A 17,057-nucleotide genomic window follows, 5' to 3' on the forward strand; every position below is an offset into this window, starting at 1 on the left:
GGATTGCTGGACTCCTCGCCGTCGTTGGGTGGTTCACGTAACCGCTGGTCGGTTACGGCTTCCTCCACCACCAAGTCCATGCTTCCGAAAAACAAACAATACAGTAAAACTAATCCCATACCCGACTTGGAATGCTAACCGGACGAGAGGCCGTGGTTCGCCATATGGATAAGCTGTCTTATCGACTTTCCTCTCCCCCGGGATAAATATGTTAATCCTATCCTATCCTTCTAAAAGTCTGTATACTCTGATACTGGTATACCGGGCATTACCGGTATTCAGTTATTACGTCATTGAAAGTAGGTAGCCTACCGGTATAGACGTAGATACTACCGTACCAGGTATAAAAATATTTTAGAATTAGGTAGACTACCCCAATTGATTCTCCATTTTTCAGTTCTTTATTTTTCTGTATTTGGTCAAAGATATGTTCAATTTATTCAGTTATTACGGTACTGTATTAACAGATTAGACCAATAATCTAATTTCTAAATTGTGACCAATTTATCATCGATGTGATACTTTTTGGTGAATTATCAACATGTCTGGAGGAACAATGGTCATGCAGGATGACCCTGCTGTCAATTTAAGCAATGATGGATTAAATTCCACACAAAATGGTGAAGTAAAAATGTCACAAGATGTTATTCTACAGAATACAAGAAATGTTATACAAGGCTTGGATCAATTGAGAACCGAGCATAATTCTATATTACACAGGTAAGCTGTATTTCTTTTCTTGGTTAATTAATGTCATGTCTGCTACAAATATTAAAATATCATACTTGTATCAAATGTTATATCTTTATATATTATTTATAATGACTAATTTTTTATTTTTCCTACAAATTGAATATTTTTAGTCTTCTTGCGACATTGAATGCAATAAGAAGAGAAAATGACAAAGATGTAAATCTTGTTGAAGAAAAATCACATATTATAAAAAAGTCATTGGAAATGATTGAGCTTGGTTTGGGAGAAGCAGAAGTATGTTTTTATGTTCTTTCTATTATCATCCTTTAGTTTTTACATTTTTACATATTTCACATATTTTCTGCAGTTGACTTTAAATTTTGAATCATTACACTTTCCTGTAATTATATCAAATTTTTAGAAAAAATATACCTTTTGTTTGTTTAGATTTGAAAAAAAAAATAAAACATCTCAACATAGACATTTTTTTTATTCGCGTAACAAAATTCAGGAAACTATGTAAACTTCAAATTATTTGTAGATGATTGTATCATTGGCTTGTCATTTAAATACTGTGGAATCGGAAAAACAGAAACTGAAAGCACAAGTACGTCGTCTATGTCAAGAGAATGCATGGTTGCGGGATGAACTTGCAAACACCCAACAAAAGTTACAACTGTCCGAGCAGAAGGTGAGGGTAGAAAGATATTAGAAGTTGAGATTCTTAAACATAGTTTACAGCAGGGATGTCCAAAACGAATTGATGAAAAATATTTCTGGTGTTTAAAAAAAGAAATTTGTTCGCCCTTCAAAAAGAATGTTTATCTCAAACATTCTGCTTTACCAAATTTAATTTTGATAACTTTTCTGTTTAACATGCCACATTTCAGGATATTTTAATTTTTGTATACTAAAATATTGTTTCCACAAGTATTTGTAATATTAATTATCCTGTTTCTGCCATCAGTATGAAATTAGTATTTACTAGACTTCTATTAGGCACAGCCTGCACAGTAATGGTGGTTATTTTTTTGCTTGCTGATTTACTGCAAGCAGTAGTTTACAAGTTCAGTTTTATCAAATGAAAACCTCCAAGAATAACTATTATTTATTTTCAGACTGTACAATTGGAAGAAGAGAAAAAGCATCTTGAATTTATGAATTCAGTGAAAAAATATGATTCTGACACAACAAACACTCAAGGAGTAAGTTATCAAACAAATTCTATCTCACATCTTAATCCTTGTTTCTGCAGATATCTTCATGAAAATGAAGGATTTACCATTCAACCCTGCTTAGGTTAACTTTATTAATTTAATTGGCACGAAGTGTGTTTATGGATCATTTTGCCAAATTATTGTTGTTGAGATTGGACCAATCAATATCAAATTTTAGCATGTAAATATGGAAGAAAAAACTAGTAGGCTATTACGTTTATTTTTTTTCAAATATACTCTGAGTATTTGCAATACTCTGTAAGTTAATATTTTATATTATTGATCTTTGCTTCACAGAATAAGAATTGAATGTAGAAAATTGATTATTCTTATCTCGTTAGTATTGAGCTTACTTCATGCTTGATCACTATTGAAATCGTACTTCTAATATTTGGTCACAAAGTGGATGCATCTTTCTTGGCAAAAAATCTATTTTTTTATGTGCACTATAATTCTTGCCAAGCATGGTCCAAAAATAAATTATACTTATTCATACGATTTATCTTAGTTTAATGTCAGATATACTCTTAGAATGATGAAATCAATAATTGAAGTCTTCATTGTGCAAATCAATATTTTATGGTATAACTTATACATTATTCAGCAGGGAATTCTGTTCTCTACTCCCCTGGGCCATTTGCTGTGTAACTTTTGTCTATAAACTAGGAAAGCTTACTGGACAGCTGTAATATATTTATATATTTTTGCACATCATTGTTTATTAATATTATGGAGTTTACCACTATATTTTTCCAATTGTGCTGCAAATAGCATGATGTTGTTTTAATAATATTCATAACGATGGCTTCACTGCAACATTGTTACTGAGAACATTTTTACCTTTGAATCATGATTTCGATAATAATTTGCCGTAATAAAAATGCTCCTTTTTTGTTTGAAACTTGTTATAAGAATATTTTGAATCATTTTAAATGTGATTGTGATCTCTATGTTTATTAACTTGGTGATGAAGTTTGATACTTATATGTAAATTAAAAAGTCAACTTATTTAATATCTTAACTAACTATTATTGTAAACTAGGCAACAAAAGTTTCTATCCAATGATTTGCTGCTCTATTGCTTCTCATTTACGGTAGGTTTTTCCGCACAGAACCATAGCAAACATGGTTATCGAGCACATTGTAATGCAAATTACCAATTCATTTTATTGTATGAAAACACAAATAAAGCGTGGTAATCGTTTGAGTAATTGCAAGTTCAACAAATATTCAACAGTGGCCAAGCAAATATTGTTGACAACTTTTATCAAATTGTCAAATTGATATATAACTTTCAGGTTTCAAACAACAATTCATTACATTGATAACAGTGCTAAACAAACGGTTTCTGCTCTTTTTCATACTGATGTGTGGTTTTATTATTCTAATATCATAACATTACTTCAAATATTTATCGGTTTTATGACCTTATTGCAATTCAAATACCGATAGGTTCATTATTATACTTCATGTAAAAATCAAATCTTCTGAGCTATAAGTATTAATTAAACTCTTCAATTATACTAATTGATTACGAGCGGCTTTAGTATAAAATTATCTTATTTTAATTGTGTATATTTTAATATTATAATTACCATAGCCTGTAGTCTAATTACTGAAGGAGCATAGGTTCTTAATTAATGAAAGTCATTGATTAAATTAATTTACTACATCTATGTGAGTGAATAAAACTACTAATGTTGTGTTTGCTTGGTCACTCACACTCACTGTTTTAAAGCAATATGCAACCAACGTTGTCTGATTCCTTCTAATCTTGTATTTTTGATTCTATTCAACCTAAGTGCCTTCAAAATGCCGCAGTGTTTGTCAATAGATATTCGTAATAACCGGTAGTAGACTATCTGAATTCAATGGAAATTTTTTGTTCAACTTGATTTTCTATTTAATTTAACCAATTTTGTTAAAACCCCTCATCATAATATTACGTTTTGTGATGAGAAATGTGCACCATATATCAGGGCTACTCAACTGGCGGGCCGCGGTCCGAATCCGGACCTTTCGAGTATTGGATTTGGACCGCACCTAATTATTTATTTGGGATCATTAGCCCAACTTTTTGAATTTCCTATTATAAAATGACTTTCATAGTTTTGAATATATACGAAAAGAACTATAACACCATAATAAACAATTTTAATTTGCTACTAATCATTAGTCGGTCGAGGAAGTGCTCGTTTAAGGATGCCGAAATATCATTTCTGGAAAGACCGGACCCAAATGATTTTGAAGTTTTGTTTGCGGACCTTCGTTAAAAATAGTTGAGGTAGCCCTGCCATATACTGTTCTCAGTCATGCATAGTTAATGATTATTGAATTTTGTTTCAATAAAAGAGATAAAATCGTCTGGTACCAGTACATCTGTTGCTTTGTAGATTCATAACACTTATTCATACATATTGGGTAAATTTATTCCCTCAAGCTTCTATTATGAGTTGTGAATCTGAGTTCATTCTCATGTATGAGAGAGTTTATTATAACTGAAACTGAACGATTTTAGTTCGGTTATCTTGGAGTCATTGTGTCAAATCTATTCATTTCTCTAAATGAAAATATCATACAGATACAGATATATTCAGTCCTGATTCATGTATTGATATTTCATTACCACTTGAATAACACTTTGCAGGCTGACGACACACGTTCTGCTGGTGGAAGTATTGAAGATCTATTCAACGATACAACAGAGGCGGAAACAACAACATCAAGTGCAATACCACAAACACCACCTGGCCATAGTAGTGCTGCTTCTGTTGCTAGTGGTGGATATGAGATTCCTGCCAGGTAGTGTATAGTTAGTTTATATGTGATACTGAAATGAAGTTTTCTCTGTCAGAATTCTTCATATATTCAGATATTCTATGTTGGATTTTTTATATTTTGGAATTCTACTTTGTCTTTTAAAATGGGTACATTGGTGAAATAACAATTAAAAAAAAAAACATTGAAAGTTGAACGTTTATTTCTATTTTAAACAACTGATTTCGAGAGATTTCAACCCAAAAGGGTGAAATGTGGATAAAGCTATTTTGAGAGAATGTTGAAAACATACTTTTTTGATTCTTGAACTCATGTAACTTGAACTCATGTTTTTCTTGAAATACTTTGGTGATAATTGCTTTCAACAATCATTAGATAGGCTACTAGAGAAGCATTATTTTTGTTGATGTTCACATTTTCCAACAATAAGCCAAATTCTATGAATACATCCAAAATCAAATATTCATCAAAATTTTCTAATTTTAGACTTCGTACTCTTCACAATCTCGTCATCCAATATGCGAGTCAAGGTCGTTATGAGGTTGCTGTTCCGTTATGTAAGCAAGCTTTAGAAGATCTTGAAAAGACATCTGGACACGACCATCCTGATGTTGCTACTATGCTTAATATACTTGCACTTGTCTACAGGTTTGTTTACATTATTAAGATTTTCGTATTTTTATTTCTTTGCTACTTTATTACGGTTTCTATAATTTATTTTGGGTGATGTACTGAATGCTTGATGATAATTGAAATTTCTGGCCTGCATTTATTATCAAAAATTCATGACCTGTATTATAAAATTATTCAGAGCAATTTTTCTTGTTACAGAGATCAAAATAAATACAAAGAAGCAGGAAATCTACTGAACGATGCTCTTGCCATTCGCGAAAAAACACTTGGACCTGATCACCCTGCTGTAAGTCATTGAAACTTTTGTATAATGCTATTCCTTGGTGAATTGGTTTACAATTTATTCAGCTATACTTGAAATATGATGCCATGCCATAGGATGTGATAATTTTTCAGGTTGCTGCAACGCTCAATAATCTTGCTGTATTATATGGAAAACGTGGTAAATATAAAGAAGCTGAGCCACTGTGCAAAAGAGCTTTGGAAATTCGAGAAAAGGTGAATATTGATTTTGTCTTTTCATTTTATTTACAATTTCTGTAGCCTCTTTAGCCAATAGGTATTTGTTTCTTCCTGCAGTTCCGTTTCGTAGGATGTACCTTCATGTAAGCCTGTGTGATAATATAATTTTAATCATGGCATCATTGGTTACATTATAACTATATATGCAGAACGTATGGAGCATGAAGCCAGTTGCCAAATATGTGGGCCACATCTATTTAAGTTCATAAAAAATCAGGTCAACCGAACAAGCAATGACCAGTTTTCCAGGGTGTCCTTTTTATGCTATATGGTGCGTTTTTGTTCAATCATATCATGCCAAATGCGTAATACGGAATCTATATCCAGTTGGTAAACCAAAATACACATAATCTAGTACTTTCTCCACCACCAAAGCACCATGGAGAAACATGTTTCATAATTGACAACCATAAATAATATCTCAAACAATTAGCTCTTATAATAAATGTAAGCAGGAATCTTCGGGATCCGGATGCAGCAACCAAGCTTGATCTTGGTATAATTTTTTTCTTATCTCAGGTTTTGGGTAAAGATCATCCTGACGTTGCGAAACAACTAAATAATCTTGCACTTCTATGTCAAAATCAAAGTAAATATGAAGAAGTCGAGAAGTATTATCAGAGAGCTCTGAAAATTTATGAAACTAATTTGGGACCTGATGATCCAAATGTAGCTAAAACAAAAAATAATCTGGTGAGTTGATTCTTTATGATAATTTATCACCACAACAAATTGAAGTTGCAAAGATTTGATAATTTTTACTATTTAGACGGAAGCTATTTCGCATCGAATTTCTAGCCAGTGTCCAATATCTTTACTTCTGCAGGATTTTCTATTTGCTGGATTTTATTTACAGAATTTCAGTCATTAGGAAATAATTTGGATGTTTTAAATCAGCTATGTCTATTTCACAACACGCATTATTTTATGATCTCTAATGCCTCTATTGTTCACTAAAACTTCCTTACTTCAAATGTTTTGCATTTTATTTTGATCGAATTGACAAATATAATAATTAGTTTTATTTCTCAATTTCAGGCCGCAGCATACATGAAACAAAGTAAATTCAAACAAGCTGAAGCTCTTTATAAACAAGTCTTAACTCAAGCTCATGAGAAAGATTTTGGAAGTATTGACGAGAAGAATAAACCTATCTGGATGCATGCTGGTATGTCCATTCGTTTTCGGATATTTTTTTAATTACAACCAACAGTGGTTTGAATCCCAGTATCATAAATGACAGATTAGGAAGCAATAGATTTGTATTTGAAGAGAACAATAGCTGAATCATCGACAATTTTTATAGTCTGTAACATATCTTGAAGTCAGTTATTGGATACTCATTTGTTGGCGCTCCAGAAGTTTTGTGTGAAGTGGCTAAAACCTACGGGCAGGGGGTATATTCACCTGGCTAACACAGACAGTCCCAGAACTCGTAATCGTAATAGAACTAAAATAAGGAAAATCGGAACAAAATTATGGTCTAACCCTAACCTGGTACACACCCTACACACCTGGTACCCATTCGTCAGTGCTATCACTCCTGGAGTGTAAAATATTTATTTTCAAAATTCAGCTACCAAATAAGTATTTAAATCCACCAAATGAATTTTTTTGAACAGAGGAGAGAGAAGCCTCAGCATACAGTGGAAAGCACAAGGACAGTGCACCATACGGAGAATATGGCGGATGGTACAAAGCTGCAAAAGTTGACAGGTTGTGTTTTGGAATTTGATAGGCTAATTCTATTTATTTTGAACACATAGTATTTATATATAGGGCGATGATGTCTCTTTTTTCAAAAAATGAAATCTTGGGAAATTATAATGGCTGTTTCTGGAAACTAACTATTTTCGACTTAAAATCATAGTGTTTGTCTTATTTTAAAGTTATAAATAAAGTTACCGAAAATGAATTAATTGCACATTGAAATTTTGGTCTAGTCCAACCATTATCATACGCTTGGTATTTTGATTCAGGTTTGGTAAAATTATGAATTCTGTTGATAAAACGCAATGTTTTGTTAGAAATAATGAGATATAAAAAAAATGATATTTCTTTTGCTTGAGCATCCCTAGCTGTATATTTTGTTGTTATTCTGTTTGCTTCTTTGCTATTTACAAAATAATATAAGTAATTTTTTAATACACATGCTTACAAACAGTAATCTCGACAGGTATGATAATATATTGTTTGTGGGTTTTAACTTGGTCGCCTCGTACATGTGTTGTATGTATTCTAATGAAAGTTTTTTTTAAAAAGTTTTAGATTTTGGAAGTTATTTGCTACAGTAAAATGTGGAAACCCATTGATTTTGGTCGTTATTGATTAGCCCAGCAAATATTTAATTTGAGTAACAGACAGTTATTGCCATGACAATGGATGAAATTTAGGCAACAGTTTGATGTAGTGCCCATTTAATAAGTCATCACCATTCACCAATTTTACATTGTCTTTCATGGTCACAAATTTTTATATTTGTCATCGATTAATATATTTGCATGAACTGTTTGTCCCATTGTTTTTCTGTATTGCTGTCTATTCTGATATAATTTGGTATTAACAGGTCAAAGTCTCGTTAACGATTTGGAAGTTAGACTTTCTCATTAATAATGATATTTATTCGTCCTTTATCTGCATCATACAAATCATGAAGAAAACTTCGAAATGTAGTGAATAATAATGCTGCATATGGTTACATAAAATAATATTTTTGTTTTACTTTTTCAGTCCAACTGTGACAACCACTCTCAAGAATCTTGGTGCATTATACAGAAGACAAGGAAAATATGAGGCAGCTCAAACCTTGGAAAACTGTGCAATGAGATCAAGCAGACAGGTTTGTGAATAATTTGCCAATGCACTTAACTCTTCGTTTAGGATTTTGCTTAAGAAGTTGTGCTGTGCTGTGCTGACTGCGAAGTTAAAGTAATTAGTTCTAGTGCTTGGTACAGATGTTGAATCCCGATTGATTAGAAATAAGCTAATTGTTTTATTTTGTTTGCTTCGCGTGAACATCAGTTTTCTTTTTCTGTACATGGCGAGTTTTAAATCCTTTGGTGAATTATTTTTTAATACACAAAGATTAGATTTGTTTAAACATTGATGATAATGTAAGGCAGGGGTCGGCAACCTACAAGTAATGCGACGCTTCACCGAATTATAGTAACAAAACAGCTGTTTTGACGATTATATTCGTTACGTAACAGAATTTATTGTGAGATTTATAAAATTCACAATTACTCGTTTATTGGGCCTATAATTTAATTATGGTTAGACAAATGGCAACAAAACGCAGAAAAGTTGATGCTAAATGCAAGGGGTTCAATGGCGCCGAAAATATTCAAATTGCAATTTTTGAGATGCAATGCAATGAGGAAATAAATCTTTGTTCTATTGAGATATGAATCACTGCTTGATTTTTATTATAAAAAGTATCATCCGTTAGGGTTTTCAACTTTCTAAAAATAAGTGGGGCCCGCGAGCGACAAAAGGTTGCCGACCTCTGATGTGAGGGATAATTTGAAAATGGGTTCCAGAATTATTGGTACTACCATGTAGTGTGTGTGTACCAGGTTAGGTTTAGGCCATAGCCATAATGTTATTCAGGTTACCCTTATTTTATTTCTATTACGAGTTCAGGAACTATCCGTGTTAGCACAGTGAATACACCTCCTGGGCCCCTTCCCATAGGTTTCAGTCCCTTTACACAACTTAATGTAAAGTAGGCGAACAAAATTAGTTATCTCCATATTGGTACACACACTTCTTGAGCGCCGGCCGAATTATTTGCATAATTTGAGGTGGCGATTCTGCACTTACAATGTTCTTTAACAATCAACATTAATGGGTTTTGATAATATTGCATGTGTTCTTGTGTATTAATATAATCATATTTAGCTAAATATCATATACATACAATATCTGTTTAAAATTTGCTACAGCCGTCTCTCTTGAAATCATATATGGCCATGTACTTGTTTGCAAACACATTCAAAGAAATATCACAAAGATCATGTGTGAGGTTTTTTTAAATAGAAGTACCACATAAGCATGGTGAAATAGCTTCCTTATGTTTGAGTGATAAATTCAATTGCTTGACTATAATATGGCAGTAGATATAGGTTCCGTTAAATAATTCTTCACATTCGTTACTTCTGCGATGATGGCGAATGTTTGACGCAATGAAAAATGCATGAGCTCGCAGTGCGTTCAGAATCATTTTTAATCGATTGTTTTCTCCCTGGTTCAAGGACACGATGAATATTTCATGATGTTCCACATCATGCATTCTTTTTCTTTGTCTTGAATTTCAGTCTGGGAATTATTTAGAGAAACATACCATGCTTGAACCAATATGAACATGTAAAAATTATGCTATTTATTTGTGGTATAAACTTGATAGAGAAGCTATTTATTAATGTAATTCCCTGTTTTGTGAAACAAATTCAAGTTGTTGCAAAGTCAAGTTCAACTGAATATCACACTTTTGTAATCTAACAAATACATTTTTCAAACACATCATATTCATTTATTTTTTTCTTTGCATTGGCATACTTAAATATAATCTCAATTTTGATTCGATATTTTAACTTTCAGGCTGTCTCTGATTTAAACTATTTTAATTATTTTGACTCTGAAAGTAGCTTCATTTTGAGTAATTCTATTCAGTTTTTAATATGATCGTTTTTATGTTAAATATTCGACTTCAGTATCATGTGACATAGGTAGTAATATATAATAGTAATGTATAAACAAGGTAAAAATAGAAATATCATTTGGCTGGTGTGTGTTCATAAGTTTATATTTTGTTCGAATCATGTTGGTTTGAACCTTTCTTCTCCTGAGAGATAATATCACAAGTATCTTAGCTTTTTGGAATAAAGTTTTATCATTATTAAACAGTCCTTCATTAAATATTGACCTCATAGTACATGGGATTCATTGGTGCCTAATGATAAGGCATGAATCTTTATAGAGTTTTTGAGTATTTTTGGAATAACTGGTGCTATATTTTTCACTTATACTACCGGTGAGTTAAAACTGTAATTTTCAATGAGTTTAATCTATTACCAAGGCTTATGTGGATTCAATACTGGCTTGAAAATGACTGTTAAACTACATAACACTTTCATTGCATTTCTAACCATTTTACTTCTTAATTCCATCTGAAACACAGTTTAACATTTTCAGACAACCATATATCTGAGAGAAAACATACCAATCATTTTATGAGATTCAATTGGGCCAAGCTTAAACCATCTTTACATTCAAAGTCTGGCCAATATCACATTGTGTAAATCTTTGACTCTTCAATATTTAAGTCATTATGTAGGCATACTTTAAATTCTTCTGACACATAACTGTATTTTCCCATAACAGTCAAGCAAGTGTCCGTTTACATGCCTATATTATTGCCAATTTCAGATATTGCCCTTCTTTAATGCATTTTTAATTTGGTTGATCAGTTAATTTCGCTTGAGTAATGATTGGAAAAATTTTTACTCCAAATGTATGCGATACTTAGTAAAGAAGACTGAACTTGCAGGCTTATTTCACCTATTTGCATGGGGTTTACTAATCTTTAGATTTACTTTCTCAAACTAACATTTTATTCATTTTCCTTCATTTTGCATCCACATTATCTTGCACCATGGAATGATTCTTCAACCTTTGTTTATGTGAGTATTAGAAAATTTTTATCATACCTTTACTAGTGATTTTGCGTATCATGAACTTGGGGTGTCAACAATTTGAGTACTCTTCTGCCTTGCAAACTGTTAAAATTTTGAATAATCCTAGAACATTTTTCATCACAAAAATTTGACCCATTCAACGATTTTTATGGCAAATATTTCACGTAACTTAGAGCCAGAGATTCCGGCGTTTTGCATTCATTAAACCCCTTTACCTTATATAGATTATAAAATCACTGGATTCTTTAGTTATTTCTTTAAATAAATAATCTGATATGCAAATCACTAGTAAATTTACTACCGGTATATCTTTTGTTAGTAGTAGTAGTAGTTTAGTTTCTTCTTGTAGTTGATAATTTATTGATATATTGCAGTCTATATTAATTAATTGTTATCAAGCTCATGAAATATAAAATAATACAAAATTTTTAAACTAAACCTATTATTCTATAAACGCTATTGAAAAATAGTTCATTGCGTATTTAGAACTGTTTACATAACGTAGTTCAGAATGATTTTGAAATTGAAAAGTCTTTTTGTAAGTTTCGATAAATGAAATTATTGTTTTCACACAAGAAAAATTTATTATATAATGTCTTTACCATACAAAGGATCTAATCTATTATAATATTTTAAATTGAAAAGCTTTTTGAGTTGTAAAGTTTCTGCGCAAATTAAAAAATATTCAATTATTTTAACCATTACTTTGCATTTTCATTAGAATTTTGGTTTGTTTTGTTTTCAAATACTAGATGAATGCATGAATACTTATATTCTGGTTAATCCGTATTTTTTTAACATGTATCTACTGTTGTTCCAGGCATTATTTTTGTTGATACTCCCTATTACAAGATAATCATTGTTAATAAAACAATATCATTGAGCAAGTAATTTCTCATTTGCAGGCATTGCAAATGGTGAATAAAAAACCTCAGGTTACTGAATTAGCTGACAAAAACAAACCAAAAGTTCATTATACTAAAGAAGAAAACAAGCCGGACGAAGCTGTTGCTGAATGGAGTGGGGTTAGTGCATTCATTAATGTTACAAGCGATATATATATGGCAATTTTGCTTCGTATTTCATACTTTTCATGAATGAATGAAGTGTTTCACAAATTATTGAATTTGCCATTCTATGCTTTCATTGTTGAATTTTTGTTATGGTGCATGAAGTCCCCACTCTCCATTAGAAAAACTGTGTTACTGAAGAGTACCCATATATCTATCGTCCTATGTTTCACATGCATGTTAGCGTTGTATGACTGTGAGATGTAAAAAATTGTCAAAGAATGTTATAATCTGACTATAATTCCATGTATTATTTCCTCTTTGTAATGAAAACCTCATATGATTGTTATCCAGAATTATTGTATGTACAAATTTATAAGAAGGCTTCTCTTTATCCAGGACTATAGACTTAACATATGCAACCATAAATTTCCATATTTCAACAACCTATAGAAATGATTTCGTAGGGGAACATGTCATGCTTGTTTGTTGGTCTGCATGTATGTTTTAACCTGAAATATCTGAAGATATTATCATTCACTTCTCATTGTGTCATAACATAAAAACAACCTCACTCACTCGGCAGGATGGAAGTGGTGCATTACAAAGAAGTGGGTCATTCAATAGACTACGTGCATCACTAAGAAAAAGCAGTGCCAAGCTTGTTAGCAAATTTACCGGGTCGGGACCCCCTGGACCAGAGCCACGTCGTTATCCTGCAATTCCAACCGGATCTTCTAGGTATAAATGACAAATTCATAATTTCATGGAAATTTCCATTTATCTGTGAAACCAGTACAGATACCTTCTCTCAGAAATTTTTTCATTTATTCGTACTTCTTGCATGATCCTTTCATGTGGTAATCTTATTTCTGGTGTGTAGTATCGAGCAGATATCCTTTTGTATAAAGACATCCACATTTCTAATCTTGTGAAAAAGAGGTTTTTTTTGCCCTTTTTTAATAGTACGGTAAGTTCTTTGTGGAAGAGCTTATGCTAACTATCTAGTTTAAGTAACCTTGCTGTACCTCCCACATATGGATCTGAGGTATATAGTGAATAGGGAGGAAAACCTTGCAGTTCATCACAGAATATTATAGTATCCATCATAATAATCTTACCTCTGGAACATGAACAAGTTCTTCATATATTTCGGAAATTTCAATCAAAACAGCTTCCATTAGAAACATTGAGTTGGATTATTTTAGATTGTCTTTGAATTTTTATTTTCATTATTCTATTTTTACCTTTTGCATCATGCTTGCAACTTGCCTGATTGAATTTTGTTACTTTTATTTTCGTCATCTGCATGTCTTCATTTCATCGTGAACATTGAAACGCAAAATTTGATCGTCGATAGTATGAAACGGGCAACATCTCTTGGCGTACTCAATTCTAGGTTTGATGGACCAACATACCAAGTAAGAATTTTGCCGAGTGTAAGACATTGGGCTTTATACATCCAAGTTAAATATACAGAGCCAAGAAATAAAGATAAAATTTCGTTTAGCAATAATGAAACATATTTCAGAATAATTATAAATGAGAAGCAAAGACTTTTTTTCAGTAGATTTGGTGATTTAATTTCTTTTGCTATTTTTATTTGTACTTTTCTTTTTCACTTAACACTACTTCAAGATTATTAAATTTGGCTGAACTGTCACAAGTTTTGATAATTAGATGATCTCCATCTCAAAATATTACCTGATTAGATGATCTGGAGGATTGACAAACAGTCCAGTAATTTTACATTGTCAAGCACTCGATAAAAATATGTCTTGCTCACACTATTAAAAGTGTTTATTTTCCTAATCATTGATAGAAAAATATACTCTTTGTGACCAGATTGATGTTTGGTATAATTTCATAATCAGTAGTGAATGGTTGCGTAGGAATTCTGTTGAAGGCAATCCTAATTTTATTAATTGTGGAATAAACTTATGTTACAGGACCCAAGAAGACAAGGAAACGTCCATGCAGAAGCTCCCTGATCTCTTCTATATCGATTCTGTAAAATAATTTATTGAAATATTTAATGTTCATTGTTATATTTTTGTTGTAAAATTACATTCATTTTATGATTGTATAATTTAAATTCTGTATGACTTATCTCATCCTGCTACCTTGGTTCACCCATTCATGGCAACTTTTAGACAGTTCAATGCTATATTAATCTTATACTTAGGTTACCGGTATATTTTGTTTGGGGTCTTTTTTTTCATCTACAACTGTCACAAATTCACACACACTGGTAATTTTATTAGTTGTTCGTTTCAGTTGAATCTCATTGAGTCACCACCAACCTAGTATCTATAGTTTGACGGTGGAATCAATCAGAGATTGCATATTTGTTGCCTAGGACTATTTTTAAACTATGTGATGCTGTTTACACAATTTATTCAGTTGAGAAACAATATTTTTTTGGTAGTTTGTTGGACAGCTAATCGTATGCATCTTTCATTTTTCACTCATGGCATTGCCTGGTGTGAAACTTTCGTGCTTTAGAAATATAATTTTAGATTATCTCTGTATATATATATACTGCTTCATCAGAATCATTAGAAAATTCCCATATTTCTCAGATTTCTCTCAACTTCAAATTTATTGGTTTTCTTACAACTTACAACTTACAACTTAAATCGATGGAACTGTAAATTTCCTTGAATGGGTACTGAGGATGATGGTGCGATCTAAAGTCTATAGTTCTAGAAACTTTTTTGCTGAGGTTTATATAATCAAAATCATTATTAACCATACTTTTAGGCAATACACTAATCTTCTAGTTTGGCTTCTTTTTTTTTTAAATATTTTAAACTGATTCATCTATCTTGTTAAAACTCAATTATCTATTATGTCAATTACGGGATAATATTTTGTAGTACTGTGTTATCACGAATTTCTGCTATGCCTTATTCAAGAGAAGTAAGATGATGCATTGCATACGTTGCTTAATACACAGCACCAATGCTTGCAGAATTTCAACTTGTCTATTCATAGTTTGGTGAAGTATAATTACCTGATTAGTCTATTAATATATACCATGTCTTATGCATGCACTGTTGTTCCATCTTATGTATGCGCGTGTGTGTACTATACAAATATAATTGATGTTTAAAATATACCATCCTTGATCATGCACGGGAAGTTTGGGGACATAATTTTTTTGGGTTGCTCGCAATTTGAGAAATCTTGTTCTAATCTAGAGAATAGAAAATTGATTTTTATTTTTAAAAGTGAGACCAAGAGTGAGAATAGTTTCTACAAGAAAGGTTGTATATTGTGATGTGTGAGACAGTAATGCCCTTCAAGATATAGTGGCAATTTGATTCGATTCAAGAACTTAGGAAATAACGGCAGTCAGAAATAAGTCCGAACGTTCCGGTTCGAATATTCCCAAATCTGATTCTATTTAATATTCTCAAACTTGAAAGAACTATACAGTGTCCTATTTAATTAAAAGTAATAAAATCATAGAAAAAATATGTGAAGCCTACCCTATAAATACTTTCAAGGCCAATAAAAAAAAACTGCAAAGAAGTGACTGGAAGCATCTAGCGCCCATCAACAGCCTAAACCTGAAAAAAAAAGTTTATCAAATACTTTAGGAGTGAACAAATTCATAATCATGACAGCAAAACCAGGTGTATTTTTCAATAATTGACTTACATAATTTATCTAAATGCCCTTTGTTTTAATATTAAGGTACAATGTAACTGAATGTTTTTCAGTACCAATGGGGTTGAGTAGGCTTGCACGTAATCGACCAAAATCAATTCCGTAATTACGGCAAAATTGTTTACGTAATTCCGTAATTGTGATAGTTTAGCTTACTTTGGCACTTGTCGATTTCTTTAGTCATTAAGTATGGAATCAACAGACAGATGTTACAATCATCGCGGTAGATTTAAATTACTTGAATAAGCTGGTACTGGGCGAACGAAATGAAACGGACAAATAGGCATACTAATCAGAAACAACAAAATGAAATCGACAAATTGCCAAGCGAATAAGCAACATTTGTGTTGGAATAAACATATATTATTTGCAAAACCTTGTATTTCCTTAAACTTAGTATAAATCCGCGCATGTATTTCATACTTTGGTGCGGCGTTGACGAAGAACATTTCCATAATTCTTTGCCCAACTTAAGATCGAAAATCGTGTTTTTTTTTCGGCTGTCGTCTGTTACGTTTTATTTTTAACTTAAACTGAACAATAAAATCCGCGATGGATACTAAATAATATTTAAAGCTATTTTATACGCTGTATATATATATATATAAGATTGCAAGTAATAAAATAAAAACATCGTCATGCTCAGTCACTATCGAAGCTGGTGTGGCGTACCAAAATTGATATCACCACTCAGGTTCTTTCTGCCAGCTTATCGGACACTGAAGTTGCAATAGATGTCGTTCACAAAACAATCTTCTTGCGGTTCCAATTACAGCAGAGTAACTAAGTTAACTAACTAGATTAATTATACACCTGTAAGAACTTAATACAAC

At 31.9% G+C, this 17,057-nt stretch overlaps 1 protein-coding gene across 7 annotated transcripts; it reads left to right on the plus strand.

Moving 5' to 3' along the window:
- Positions 1–433: 433 nt before the first annotated feature.
- On the plus strand, positions 434–15,685 carry LOC120330798 (kinesin light chain 1-like). 7 transcript variants are annotated; one of them, XM_039397726.2, is made up of 17 exons: positions 435–720; positions 864–987; positions 1,235–1,384; positions 1,812–1,898; positions 4,558–4,712; positions 5,175–5,336; positions 5,520–5,607; positions 5,718–5,819; positions 6,363–6,536; positions 6,882–7,011; positions 7,466–7,559; positions 8,008–8,019; positions 8,574–8,682; positions 12,445–12,564; positions 13,136–13,290; positions 13,910–13,970; positions 14,499–15,685. In XM_039397726.2, exons 1-17 carry the CDS (start codon positions 542–544, stop codon positions 14,538–14,540), a joined length of 1,944 nt encoding a protein of 647 aa, XP_039253660.1. In that variant the 5' UTR covers positions 435–541; the 3' UTR covers positions 14,541–15,685. The 7 variants fall into 7 exon arrangements, with proteins under 7 accessions (XP_039253664.1, XP_039253666.1, XP_039253668.1 ...); XM_039397729.2 differs by having other exon boundaries at positions 12,475–12,564; XM_039397730.2 differs by lacking the exon at positions 13,910–13,970 and having other exon boundaries at positions 434–720.
- The last annotated feature ends 1,372 nt before the right edge of the window (positions 15,686–17,057 follow it).

The sequence above is a fragment of the Styela clava genome, chromosome 6, assembly GCF_964204865.1.
Source record: "Styela clava chromosome 6, kaStyClav1.hap1.2, whole genome shotgun sequence".
Classification (NCBI taxonomy): domain Eukaryota; kingdom Metazoa; phylum Chordata; class Ascidiacea; order Stolidobranchia; family Styelidae; genus Styela; species Styela clava.

What these genes read in the sequence shown, in the direction of transcription:
- LOC120330798 (XM_039397726.2), top strand. Translation starts at nt 542, where the DNA reads ATGTCTGGAGGAACAATGGTCATGCAGGATGACCCTGCTGTCAATTTA. An exon ending in ACACAACAAACACTCAAGGA is followed by an intron (nt 1,899 to 4,557) that starts GTAAGTTATCAA and finishes AACACTTTGCAG; the next exon opens with GCTGACGACACACGTTCTGC. An exon ending in TTGATGGACCAACATACCAA is followed by an intron (nt 13,971 to 14,498) that starts GTAAGAATTTTG and finishes CTTATGTTACAG; the next exon opens with GACCCAAGAAGACAAGGAAA.